We start from the raw sequence: 14,621 nt of genomic DNA, 5'->3' as shown, positions 1-14,621 counted from the left end.
TCTTAGCGCGAGTGGTGGACCAATGAAGTGGTAAACATCGCCATAGCTTACATGACATGAGTTTTACAGGACAGCAGCATGGTTCGAGGAGGGCAAGCAGATCGTACCGTAAAAAGGGCGAGAATCTTCGCACTTGCAAAGGTAAATAACGAAGAAACGGTCATTGTTTTGGTAAGAATTTGTTTTATAAGCGTGAATTTAGCCTGCGTGGCAGGCGCACCGGCATCACAGAGGTGATGCCTCATGGGTTTGAACCCCATTTAAGCCTGAATTTTTTCAGGCTTTCTTTCCGCAAGTACTTAAGCACAGGTGACCCAAGCTCAAGCTGTGAGAGGTGATCATCTTGCGTAATAGCGGTCACGGTACAAGTATAAGAGTTTGTATGGGAATATTTACGATCAGGTTTAGGAGGTACAAATATTGGAAAGTTCTTAATAAAAATAACATACCTTGCTTCTAATGCGTGGTTCAATTCTACCTGTTACCATCTCCCCCCCGGGCACACCCCCGGGCATTTGTGTACTTGACGTCCTATTCCCCACCCCCGGGCACACAGAAAGAGACAATTCCCCACCCCCGGGACTGATGACATGGACTAAAAATAAACTGCTTCGTTTTGATGATTTATTTCTTTTTTTAAACAAAACCAGGAACCTGAAAAATCCTAAACTTTTAGAACGAACGCGTATACATATTTAAAGAAGTCAAAGCTGATTGCCACAGATTCGAGTTGAATTCGAAGCGACGCGTACGCATTGCATGCAGAAAACCAACTGTAAAATTTGAGAACAAATCTGGGAACCGAAACATTTACCCAAAGCGTATACCTAGCCTTTAAGATAAAAGTATAAAAATGAAACAGCCTTGAATATACGAAAAAAAAGCTACTAAATTCGGATACTTACGTCAAATCAAGCTCTGGGATAAGCTTTTAAAGTAATGAATGAAAATATAAATCACATCACCTCCATCAGATCGATAAAATAAAATATAATTTCATTTTATAAACTGCAACAAATTACCAATAACACTTAAATTCAAACAGAGCTTTCAGCTTCGACAGATTACTCTGGTCCAGCTATTCGCTAACGTACTCAATGGCCTTGCCAGCGAAAAACGTGGCCTTTTCCGCGTAGTTAGCCGCCATTGTCACCCCATAAGTCCTTGCGTGAGTAGTTATTTCGATTTGCCCCGCCCCCTACCCCCGGGCAAGACCGCTTGAGGAAATTCCCGACCCCCGGGCCAGACAGGCCGAGTTTTCCCGGGGGTGTGCCCGGGGGGGGGGGGGGGATGGTAACAGGTAGAATTGAACCACGCATAAGGTGTATTGCCTATTGTTGCTTTTTGTTTTTGTGGGTGTTGATTTGAGGCCATTTTAGCGAGTTATCACTTCCTAGGTTTCCAAATCCTGAGAGAAAGACAAGGCGTCACAGTCCCTTTCAGAAGGTCCCTTCCGAGAAGCAAAAAATCCCAGCTCAAAATGATTGAGCAGCCACAAATCCAACTCAGAATCCCAGCACATATGTCCCAGTTTCATTTCAGTTAAATAGCAACGTAATCCGGGCCCTGCACCTGACGCCAAGCGGCAGTTTAGTTTCAATAATCCCAGAAAAAAACACTTTTTCTAGTGGATCACCACCACCAGCGCTAACTCGCTGAAAACGCTTCAAAACAGCCTCAAACGCTGGGAAACAACAAAGAGTACAACACAGATACAAGGTAAGGCAGTTTTATTCACAGAACATTAAATTTTAGGTATTTAAATCAAACCCGTAAAGTTCCCATACAAACCTTTGTAAATCGAATCTTTGTAACACAACACTGCTTGAAGGCAAGAGTCACGTTCCCATATGTGTCATTTATTCCTCTTATTTCGCGCTTGGGCCGCCTGTGTTCACATGGACTTTTATTTTCTCTCAGTATTAGTTTCAGTTTCTTTAAATGATTAATATCTCTTTCAAAATGTGTCAGTCAATGTTGTAATGGCTCTAACGTTTCTACCAGGTGTGAGAAATTGGAACAAAGGCACGAGTAGGCGTGACATTGAAGTTTTCGTCTCAGGCACAACACTAAGGTCACGCCTTAGGCATGACACTTGGCAGGTATAACTTTAGTGGGGTCGGATCGTTTGTGCCATGTATGGATTAATCCTATTTAGTTTCTAATAGCCTGCAACAATTAGGACCAAAATGGCTTTTTTCCAGGGGGTACCCCATAACTGCAAGAGAATGATTAACAATATTTTGAACTGTTGTTGGTTAGGGTTAGGGCTATGTATTAAATAAATGATACTCAAATTTTGTGGCAAGTTTGAGCTGAATTGGTGTTTTGGGTATTATCACCTCCTGCCTTAGTCTTCCCAAGGGCATACACATAATTCTATCTCAGCAAATTTTGTGTAGAAATGCACATAGGCCCTTTGTGCACTGTGCCCTTTTTTGTACCAAACAAGGGCTCTCAAGTTGAAATGGGTGTAAACCGTGAGTTTTGGAAACAGTGAAGTTGTTTCCCCCAGGGGGACCTGGGGGTATGCTCTCCCAGGAGATTAAAAAAAAAACATTGAATTGCCTTTAGGTAGTTGTGTTTTCTGTCTATGTAGCAATGTGATCGGCAAATAGCTATTCGCTGGCCAGCTCAGGCACTGGCTCTGCAGAAGAATTCTTTTCAGCTGCTCAAAGCAGGAATAAATGCAAGGCAATTGAAGAGGGACGATCATTAATTACATAGTTCTAGGTACTTTGCTGGTAATTTTCTACAAGTTTCTTGAGGAAGTGTTTGAACAAAAAAAATTCATGCCTGAGAAATTAAACTTGTTTTAGCATGAGAGCATAAAATTGCTTCCGATGTTGTTAGTCTCTTGCTTGTTGAATGCGTGAGGCTTGAGAACTATACCAACACTTCAGAAAACTGTTGGTTGATCCACTGCTAGCTGGCAGTAAGCCAAGAGTATGAGATGTCTCCCTGGCTGTCAGGTACAGTTTACAGGTGACACAGGTCATAGTTGGTTAGTATGGCACCTCTTCAACACTGCCACAATTTTAAGCTTTTAATCGTGCACCAGTAGTCCTTATATGTTGTCTTTCTTTCAGGGCTTCCGTGGTCGTTCTAAGAACTGCTATAGCATAGCAATAAGAAGGGTACACAAAGCTCTTCAATATCAGTATGTCAGTAGAAGGCTCAAAAAAAGGGAAATGAGATCAGTGAGTAGCAAGTTTTTGTTTTGTAACAGATATTGGTGTTTAAGTCATTGCTCACTTATTCATTTGCTGTTGCATTTAGCTATGGATCAGCAGAATAAATATTGCAACCAGAGAACACAATGTCAACTACTCCAAGTTTATGAATCAAATGGCTCAGGTATGAACAATTATTCAAGCCGAGGGAGTTAGGTTGTGTTGTTTGGATTTAAGATACTGCTTAACCTCTGAAAAATACAGATAATTGTGATCACCTTAAACCAGATTTCTGTTGATTTCAGTGCCACTGTGAAAGATTTACACTGCCAATGATTTTTGAAAATTCTACCAAAATAGACCTTTTCCAATATATTAAAATTCTAGCTTGGCTACGAGTAGCCTCCCACGCAGACGTTCTTAGGGGTTCGTCACGCGTTCCTGCCCCACGAACGTCTGCTGAAACGAACAGCCACTTCCGTTCGTCGGCAAATTGCCTTTGTCTGAACAGACCAATCAGCATTGACTCATTATGACAAGTAAAGCCAAAAACATGCTGCGAAACAACGGTAATCATCACCCGTGGAGATATTTTCGCTTCCGGACCTGCATATAGTTTATACGATTGAAATTTTTCCTTCCATAACACCCTGCATTTTCTTCAGTGATTTCACTGAGAGAAGCGGCAAGAATTCCAATATTTGCCAATTTGTCTACCTGGTCTTTCATAAGATTTACAAGCGGCGAAACCACAACAACAAATAGTGACAAGCAGCTTCAAGAATTGAATTGTAAACAAACGATAGAGCTTGATAAATAAGTGACTTTCCATAACCAGTTGGAAGGTTTACGAACACATCAGTTTTCTTCTGCGCAAATTGCACTACGACTTCTCTTTGATACGCATTCAACTCCCTTATACCAAACGTTTGGCACACATGACCAAAAACCACATTTAAGTCCGCCATCCTGTCTAGGGTAATATTTTTAATATCAAACACGAGTTTACCCAAAATTGGGAAACGACTCCTGATTGGTCCGCAGTCGACGAACGGAAGTGGCTGTTCGTTTCAGCAGACGTTTGTGGGGCAGGAACGTGTGACGAACCCCTAAGAACGTCTGCGTAGGAGGCTAGGCTACGAGGCTTGGGGGATAAAACAACAGAAATTATATTGAGGTTCAGAGATGAATAATTAATTTCTTTTGTTTTATTCCCCCAAGCCTCATAGCCAAGCTAGAATTTTAATACAGTCTAGTCTCTCATAGCGACCACTTCTCACAAGCGACCACCTCCCGTAAGCAACCACTTTGTAAACAACCGTTTTGTTTCTCAGTTAAATACTGTTTTAAGAGCTCCTTTGTAAGCGACCACCACTCAAATTTCTTAAGGGACCGCAACCACTTTTTAGGCCAGAAATTACACATATTCTTTTGTTTTCTTTTGTTTTCTGTTTCCGGTAAGCGACCACCCAACATAATCACGTATTCATGATTGTTAGTAAATCATTAAGCAGAAGTGACAAAAGTTCAATTTTTAATGACGCTACCCCGGACTGCTGACAGATATTAAACAGTTTACAGATAGAAGATGGCTATAATTAGATCTGTATATAGGTAAACAGGAATTGTTACAATGATCTGTTCCATAATGCTATACAAACTTTCATCAGAAGAATGAACAGATGTGAAAAAATAAAATAAATTAGTTTCATCTATTTGCCTAATTTTAGCTGCTAAGGTAATATTTTTATATAATTAATTAATCAATCCAGTATTTGGCTTATTTTGTTGATCTTTCCGGTAAGCGACCACCTCCCGTAAGCGACCAATTTGTTGTGCTCCAAGGGTGGTCACTTACAAGAGAGTTGACTGTATATTGGAAATGGTCTATTGCACGTGTCTTTAAGCAAATTATCTGAAAGAATTTTCAAAGACCATGACTGGTGTAAATCTATAACTGATAGGACTGTACTTGCCATAAGTTGAAGCTAGTTGAAGTAAGCATGCAAACCAGGATTTCAAACTGGATTTGCTCAAGAACTTTTAACATTCAAAATATAGCTTAAAATGAAAACAGTCACTATGATTTGTGCATACTCATATTAAGCTAAATAGGTGTCTGTGGTGGGCAATGGATTATCTACTAAATTATTGGAACTCATAAGTATTAGTTTCAAAAGCATTAATTTCCGTGTCTAATTTTGAAGGTCTTCGGTTTTAGTTTTTTATTCTCCAGTAGCTTTTAACCGTCCAAGCATTTACTCTGCTGGTATTTTAAATCTGCCTATGTCATGTTTAATAATATGCTTTTTTTTTCAATAGTGTAACATTCAGTTAAACAGAAAAATGCTCTCAGAGTTGGCTATACATGAACCAAGATCATTTAAGGTTGGTTATCAATTCTGCTATGTTGATTCATTTTGTGTTACTTCACACACACTCCAGATAAAGTGATTCAATGTGCAATATGGGGAAGCAGGGATGCCGCAGTGGTGAGAGCACTTTTGCCTCTCACCAATGTGGCCCAGGTTTGATTTTCTCCGGGTACTCTGTTTTTCCCCTCTCCTCAAAAACCAACACTTCTAAATTCCAATTCGATCTGCAAAGTGTCGCCAATTAGTGCTCCGCGATAAATATATTCATTTGACACTTAAATAAAGTGATTATATTCATTCATTAACCTGCATAGCTGCATTTAGGAACAGTCTAGATTTTTTCATCTGGACCAGTACCAGGGCTCGAAATAACGGCCGGTCAACGGACAATGTCCGGACTGATTTGGGAGTTGACCGGTCAACCTTTCGTCTTGCCGGTCATGTTGACCGGTCACATTTGATCGTTTTGAAAATGAAATATATTAAAATTTCCATGCTGTTCAGTTGTTTCAGTTGTAGCAAGTCGCTGTGTATTGTCATTTGCGGAACTTTGATCTGAAAGCCTGGGTGAAATGCAACAAGAACCGTCGTTTACAATCCGGGCATTGAAAACAGACATCAGGGTTCACGCACTTCCGGTCACAAAGTTAAAAATAATTTATTTTCTAATTCACTTTTATTAATTAATTTTCAAGTTTTGCATTTCTCCCTGCATATAAAGTAATTCCTCAGCCCAGAATAAATATAATCAAAGTACAAAAGCAAAGGAACTATACTTTATAAAACCAATAGTTATTCCAATCTTCGCAAGTTTATCTGTGTGTTTCAGATCTTTGGCGTGCGTAATGTATAAACATAAAAGGTTATACAATGATAAACATCCGTGAACCTGAATCAATGTACAAACAATTTAACGTTTGCCAGATATTATTGGTCTATAGAGATAACACAAAGTGAAAAACATTCAAGCAAAAACTGGTTGTGATTGTCATGGAACGTGTTACAGAAAAATATATATATCTAAAGATTTGCGAGTTAAATAAAAGCCGGATGTGCGTACAGTACGTCACGTCACGGGAACCCGCGCAGCAAGCATGTGATCATATGTTGATAATCGCCAACTTCTTTGATTCTATCCTGTGCATTGTAATGTTCCCGAGTGATGTAATCAAAGTCTTCTTGTGTGAAGTAATGCCCTCGAATACACATACAGTGTAAGCTTATTTTCATTTTGCTGCTGTAATTTACTTTTGTTGTTGACAATGAGTGCTTTAAAGTGCTCTAACTTTTTTGGAAATATATAGCGCCAGTTTTGGTTCATGGGCCCCTGTTTTAAGAGCTATTTATTTTATATAATTTGACCGGCCAGAAACGGTACGTGACCGAGCTAAAATGAATTGGGCCGGTCATCGTGTCCGGAGAGTCTCCGGAAATTATTTCGAGCCCTGACCACTCACAAACATTAATTCCTCAGAAGCCGCCGTTACACGTTGAAACTTTTAGCTGAAACTTGTGTGCAACGGCGCTGCGAAACAAGTTTCAGCAGGCGTTGCACCGTGTAACATGGTCGGTTTCGTGAAACTTTTTCGAACTTCCGTTGCGAGACAAGTTTCACGAAAAGTAGAACCGCTTTCTACTTCTGCAACGGCTCGCAACGGTCGCAGTGGTGAAAAAACAAGAGTTTCACCGTGTAACACCACTTCGTGAAACTGGTCTCGTTCGCCGTTGCACACAAGTTTCAGCTAAAAGTTTCAACGTGTAACGGCGGCTTAAAATAAAAAGAGAAATTAGGTCTTGTTTATTAAGCTTATTTTGTTCAGATTTAGAGATATTGCCCTCACTGTTCACATTTCAAAATTCCATTCACAGTTACTGTAACTGCAACTTTTAGCTGTTGTCCTGTTCTTTTTAATCAGCTCAACAGCCCCACACATTTTTCTACTCAAGGTTAGCTGATTTCCTATACTAATGCGGAATTCCTACTACTTTCTCAGGCCCTCACTGAACTTGCCAAGAGTCGCTTAAAAGATGGCTTACTTGCTGCTATTCGATGATGTGACAGTCTTCACAAGACATCAACAGCCCTGTCCTGCGGCTCCTGCTCGTGCTACTTCTGCCCATCATGCCTATCACTATGTGGTTTCGTTCAGTAATTTGTCTCAAAGTCATTGCATTCTTTTTTGTTATCTGTATATAAAACATTGTAAAGAGGTTTGGTATTGAAAGTATAGTTTGAATATGTAATTGCTGTTAACTCTTCGCTACTCTGTTTCCCTCATGGTTGAGTTCCTGTACTAGTCAGTTTGGATTGTCACAGTGTATGTACGTAGCTATGTACAACGTTTCCCTGTGATTGTGAAAAGTTGCTATAGTGGTAACAGCAAAGAGCGGCAGGTGATCATAAATACAGTTCTCAAATGTTGAGGCTTCCGTATGGATATTGGGAATAAAATAACAGAAATAGTTTCAAAGTTCTGTGGTCTCCGGTTTTCAAAATAAATACCTGCCGTAGAAAAAAAAAACGTGGTTGTTTTTTCCGAGGTTGGGGTTCTGGGGAGGGGTTCTCACTTGACTTTTAGGAGAACAGAGGGGGGGATCAGTCGTAACTGAGAGCCCAAAAGGGGGGATCACTGAAAATTTTGGAAGGATTCAGAGGGGGGACCACTCAAATCTGCTTGAACAATGCCAGTTTGAAAGCATACAACATAAATGTGCCCATTCTGCTGGGAAATGATAGCATTTGCAATCTCAATTTGTTGTAACACAACTTTATTTAAAAAACGGAAGTCTGTCACACTAGCGAATGTGTGCATTTCAATTTATATCGAGAAAGCTCTGTTTTAAACGCTTCTAGATTTTTCCTTTTATAACGTGCTCATGACTTAGCTAAAATTTATGTACCTTTTAACATGACAGGTGAATTCTAAATTGTGAACTATATAAATTTCTGATAACTGAAACATTGTAAAAAGCGTCATGGTTTGTTTAAACATAAACCATTTATCGCCTCTCCAGGAATGGGTGTCCTGTGTCAGCTCTATAATAAATTCGATTCAACTGCTTCATCTGCCTCATCTTGAGCCTCATCATCCGATTCAACGGCAACATTTAGTCCCCTTCGGCAGGTTGACCCTGGACTTTGTGCCCTTAAAATGGCTGCTACTTGCTCTAGATTTTTTGCTAGGGTCGTGCTAAAAATACCCTTTTCTAGTAGCCATAGCAAAGGGTCTAGATGCAAATGCCTTGTTAGTTTCTTAGCAAAGACAGCATTGATGCTATCTACAGGAGTAACTCTATCATTCTCTTCGATTGAACCGAAAATGTGCCCCGCGACCTCGATTGAGGTCAAGTTTCCTAAGACATGACGTGCCCTCTGCTTGAGTCGCTTGTCCATTCCTACGAACAGTACGAAAAAGAGCGTATGGAAAAAAATGCTTGGCACGTTTGCAAGCATGTTGCCGAAAGGATAGACGACGCCCCTGTCCTGAAGGATTACATCAGTAGTAGAGTGAGTGAGTCTCCCGAAGAGTTATTCTTTTTTAATGCTTCTGAGTTAAATACGTACCGAACTGCTTCAGAAAACAGTAAGGCTGAAATACCCGGTGCGGCATATCTGAGTAAAATAGAGAGTAAATATTGAGGACCACTACGTCCGAGGGGAGCTCTTTTCTGAATTTTATCGGGATACCTGCAATAAGCAAAACGACGCAAGCTCCACACTCTGTTCCTGGTGTACCAACAACAGATGGGTGGGACCAGTAACAGAAAGAATCCCTCAGCCTGTGCCAGACAAGCAAAATCCCGGGCACTTTATGGATGTGTACGAAACGCCGACAACAGGTCGTGCTCCAGACGATTATCAACCGAGGAAATGTCTGAAGGACTTGTACGAACAAAACGCCATCTCTGCGGGCAATCCAAATACCATCGCTGCTTTCTGTGCAACCTATAGTGTCGAGGAAAAGCATGTCATTGAATACCTAGGCCATCTAAATGATATCAACATCAGGAAGGATATTAGAACAAGAGAGGCTAGCTGAAAAAAAGGTTAGAAGAGGAACTAACATACAACTTAGGACTACCAGTGGGGCATACTTATTGAGAATGGCAAAGTTGAAAAGCTGAAGGTGAGACAACTCGACCTGTACCTTAAGGAACATGGCCTGACCACTGTTGGTATAAAGCTGGACAAGATTTAGGCAATTTGCTACCGTTACTATCGACAGAGAAGTCCAGGCAACGGGAATAAGTTGTCCAGCAGTGAAGGAAGAGAGTGAAGAATCAGATACGGAGTTAGATGATGACGAGGATAGCGAAGATGATCTTGTCATTGCAGATATCGATGAACAGTCAACTGTTCGTATGCCAGTTTTAACTTTTGTACCAGATGATCAAATAGCTGAAGTTACTGTACAAGCAAACACTGGATGAAAAAAAGGAAAACAAAAAGAAAACAAACAACAAAAAAAAAGAACACAAAAAAAATTATAAAAATGTGAGCAAAGCTACAAAGGCTGATCTATTACACTATAAATGAAAAAAAAAAAAAAAAGGAAAAAGGAGACAGGAACAGTGGCCGATCCTAGCCCTTCCAGATGGCCGAATTGTCGCTAAATATGACCTGCTGATAGGGACTTGGCGGACTGCTATTTGGCACTCCAAAAAAAGTAACTTTGCAGCTTCAAGCACTGATTGCAGTTTCAAGCACTTTGCAGTCTTAAGCAAGATTGCTTGTATGTCAACTGAATTCAGATGTCTGGATCCAGACTAGAAAAATACACGGATCAAGAGACACTTTTTAAAAAAAGTCTACGTGATAACAGCTTTATTATGCTGTAAGTACATTATAGTTAGAAATACTAACTGTATATGAACGTTTAAAACACTAAATATACACGTCGAAAGGTGAATATTGGTACAAAGGCATGTGGGGGGGGGGGGGGATCACGAAAGTTATATATAGTTATGAGGGGAGATCACTTCAATAAAGTAACATTTAAGGGGGGGGGATCGGCTAAATTTCATCGTGTTTATCCCAAAATCCTCCGACCCCCCCCCCCCCCCCCAGGCGATAAAAATAAATAATGACAGGTCCCTTAGTTAATTATCCATTTCTTCATCCAATCATTGTAAATAAGAAAGTGGACGGCTGTTCAAGGAGCGAATAACTTTATCTAGCGGATAAGTCGCTAACCAGCGGATAGAATGCATTGGTTGGAGTACATTTTATTCACTGAATAGTCTAACATCCGGAGACACCAGATCATCTCGATAAAACTAAATAGCAGCATCAATTATGGTGTCACTAGAGCTCATCAATACTTCAGGTACCAAACAGTTTGGAGACATTCATCTGGCTTTCACTGAAGTAGGCGTCCCTCTGGGCTATTAGGTGGTCCATTAAGGGAATGCACAGTGAACGTTGGAAGTACTGCACAGGTGTGGTAGCTGGAACGTTATCACAAGTGTCGCTGTTGGCAATTCTTGGTACTGTGGGATCAACATCGACGTCTTGCCCTACAAACCTGGCCAATTGGTTTCGGGACACTTGGCGTTTTTTGGTAAGTCTTGTTGTGAAATTACACCACTACCGATAGTTTCAGGTCCCAAAAAGAATCTTAGAAACTTATTCCCCCCCCCCGCCCCCCCCCTCTAAACAATGTTGAAGTTGATAAAATGTACAAGATTTTGGAGCCATGTCTGACTCCCAACTCTCAACATTGTTTAGGGGGGAGGGGGAAGTCCCGAAAGTTCTTGCCAGGAATGTGAGGGGATTGAGATCAGTATTGACGAGAAAACGCCGGATAAAGAGAGAATTGATCATGCCAAATCTTTGGGTCTCACCATCGATGCTAAACTATCTTGGACAAAACATGTCGACGGGTTTTGCAGGAAATTCTTCTCAGCCATAGGCGCATAAAAACGCATGCGAGCCTTTATTTCGATGGATACAGCGATTCGCCGAGTTTCTAATGCTTTATGATTGCTGCAGTCCGGTTTGGGACTGTCTGAGTGGCTATTTGAGGGAAAAGGTACAAACATTACAAAATCGTGCAACCAGAGTTGCTACTAATTCACCCTTTGATACGAGTTCCAACCTCTATCTGTCGAAGCTTAAGCGGGACAAGCTGTCCCTTCGCCGTAAAAAAACTAAAAGTTCTAATTATGTACAAAATAATGAATGAACTAGCCCCGGAATATCTTCAATGTCTTTTCACTCGATGCTACGCTGCTGATTATAACTTGAGAAGTCTTGATGGGAAACCCTCTTTGCCCAAGCTAAATACCAATAACCTAGTGAAACGAAGCTTTTGTTATAGCGGGGTCATCTGTAGAATAACTTGCCCCAAGACTTCAAAACGCTGACTCTTTTGGGCACTTTAATCTCAAGAAGGTATCTGACATATCGGATTCCCACACGGCAATCAGGTAGAACAGTTTTAATCAGATTTTAGCTTTAACTTTTAGCTCAACCGATGATTCTCCGTGGGTAAATAAAGTTATACATACATACACTCTACCACAATACCCGTCGACAATTTGACAAGGTACATGACAACGGACATGAATGAAACGCTTCTTTGCCTACGATGTCTTCGAAAGACTTGCCAGCCTCAATATCAATGTGATCATGCTGTTACTACTTGGGCGGAGGGGCGGAGAGCCCAAGTTATAAAATAGGATTTCTTCAAAGAGGGCTCTACTGCGCGTGCGCTACATGTTGGCCGAGTCTGCATGTATACATCATAAGCCGCCATTACGGGACAAAAAACAAGGACGTAAAATCAACACAACGAATAACGTATTCTTAAAAGAAAACAGCTAGTATGTGTGTTGTCTGCTAGCTCCTTCCATGGAACGAAACTAAGGGGCAACTTTCCTTTCAGGACGGAAATTTTCCAAAAGTTCGACTTCGATTAACCTCCCCGTCCCACGCAGACGCTATTTTGACTCTTCTCGATAAATCCCCCTTCGGTGTCAAACGTAATCGATAAGGCCAGGCCGTAAACACTGACTTTACATACAGCCGAGCAAAACATTTCATTTCTCTGGTTGCAATATAAAAAAGAAAACGTTCAAAGACTCAAGATTCAAGACCATTCTGTGAGTGAAAGGCCAAGGGTAAAGTAGGAAACTAAATCTGAAGCTTCGAAAATTAATTTCATTCGGGGTCTAGTGTGAGCGATAAGATCTATTCACCAAAACAAATGTAAACACTGAAAGTTTGCTAATGCTCAGCGACAATCAACGCTTGACGTATCAATTTCTTTATTTACGTTCACTTGGACAAAACCAAAATGTGATCCTCCACGAGAAAACAGGGGAAAATGTGAACGCACGGGCACGCCAAATTGACACGCTAAACAACAGGCAGTGAGTGAAATGACACGCCGGCATCTGAGCAGTGTGTCAGAATGCACGATAAAAACAAAGGTGCGTGTTGGATCAAACAATGAAGTGTGTCAAGCACAGCACCGGTTGAAATGGCACGCCAGCGAGTAAAATGGCACGTAAGTGACCACCATGACACGGTAACCGTGTCTAAGATTTTGAATTTCATTCAATTTACCGTTCTCTCGTCTTGTCAAACAATTGCAAACTTGATCGGCACACGAGCTGTGTTCCATCCAGCGGTATAATTATACGCTTACTTTAGAAGCAATTAAACGTTCTTCATATGTTTTCGACAGTACTAGGGAGCTCTTTTCAATCGAGTGTGAAACCAAATTATTCAATTCAACTTTATTTGACGTTCTTAACGCGAAACAAACTAACGAGGGCAACGAGAAAATGTCAGATGACTCGTGTGCCCGTTTCAGCAAACCGGCATAAAACGCAAAAATGAAAACTATCAAAGGAAATTACCCTAAATATCTGAGTTAATATTGTGAATGAAATTAGAATCTGAAAAAAATCTTCCTTCGGGATCGAGTGTTAGCGATAAGGGCCCAGTTGCTCGAAGCATGGTTAGCGCTTACCATGCTTCGAGCAACTCAGCCAAGATCGATTCATTGGAACAAACGTGAAGGCCGAAAATTTGCATATTCATACCAACAACAACTGTGTACCGCAACGCTAAACGCATTTTTATTTTTACGTTGGATAAAGCCAAAATAGCAAATTCAGCACTCGGGCTTTAGCAAAACTGAAAGCCCCTTCGGATGTTACAAAACGTTGAGAAAAGCCGTCGTTTGGATGCAGGAAAGGAACTGCCACGCTGAAAACACCGGGAAGATTTCGGTCATGTGCTAGGCAACCAAAATCGTTCACGTGTATCAAGTTTCATCCGGCGAGGCATTGAGGAGGAAAATTTTTCGGCCGTTCTTGGAAGGAAAACTGGGCGGTTTCTGCTTGTTATTCAATCGCCACGGGAGCTGCAGTGTCTTTCCACTTCATAAACCCAGCTTCTTTCATTTAAAGCTCTTCTAAAACCTGGAAACACTCTCTTTTGTGTCATGGTGTTTTGTCCATTGGCAATCACGCAAAACTACTAAAAGACGGAACGTACACTTCGACGTTTGCGTTGCCTTCCAGTGCGAGTGAAGTTTATTTTCTCTTTTCCGTGTTTAGCGAGGGCCGAAGGCCCGAGGGTAGCGAGGTTAATAAATTTGTCGGGCCGAAGGCCGCGCTCGGGAGCTAAGCCGTGCGAATTCGAGCCGAACATATATTTATATGTTTATATATTTCCGTGAAGGTGTCCGTGCTGTTGCCTGATCAAATTTCAACTGCAATGTTCATCAATATTCACTGGATACAGAACTATCTCTCCAGAATATTTTCCCTTTCTTTTATAAATCTTTTCTGTGAAAGATTGCATTGAAGAAATTACACGTTTGTGGCCGCGGTAAAATAATTTTCCGTGGGAAATAAATTCATCGAACACGACAGCGCTGCACGCCCGTTGTACATTACGTCGCGTCAGAAATAGATTTTCAACCGCAAACTAGCCTGTGAAACTACGAAAACACCATGCTCATAAAAAAAAATCCTATGCCCCTTTTAATCTCCTCATTTGATGCTACAGGTCGAGTAAAGAGGGTTTTCTACCCAGCCCCAGCTTCGCGAGGTTTTG

General features: G+C 41.0%; 1 protein-coding gene across 2 annotated transcripts; it reads left to right on the top strand.

Moving 5' to 3' along the window:
* Window positions 1-5: 5 nt before the first annotated feature.
* LOC146476681 (uncharacterized) lies at window positions 6-8,070 on the top strand. Of its 2 annotated transcripts, XM_085114263.1 has the most exons (6): window positions 42-141; window positions 2,005-2,102; window positions 3,090-3,200; window positions 3,280-3,357; window positions 5,496-5,561; window positions 7,543-7,755. In XM_085114263.1, exons 1-6 carry the CDS (start codon window positions 57-59, stop codon window positions 7,600-7,602), a joined length of 498 nt encoding a protein of 165 aa, XP_084970389.1. In that variant the 5' UTR covers window positions 42-56; the 3' UTR covers window positions 7,603-7,755. The 2 variants fall into 2 exon arrangements, with proteins under 2 accessions (XP_084970390.1, XP_084970389.1); XM_085114264.1 differs by lacking the exon at window positions 2,005-2,102 and having other exon boundaries at window positions 6-141; window positions 7,543-8,070.
* Window positions 8,071-14,621: the final 6,551 nt, after the last annotated feature.

The sequence above is a fragment of the Pavona decussata genome, unplaced genomic scaffold (genome assembly GCF_977016875.1).
Source record: "Pavona decussata unplaced genomic scaffold, jaPavDecu1.1 SCAFFOLD_75, whole genome shotgun sequence".
NCBI lineage: Eukaryota > Metazoa > Cnidaria > Anthozoa > Scleractinia > Agariciidae > Pavona > Pavona decussata.
This window is presented reverse-complemented; position numbering and strand designations above follow the sequence as displayed.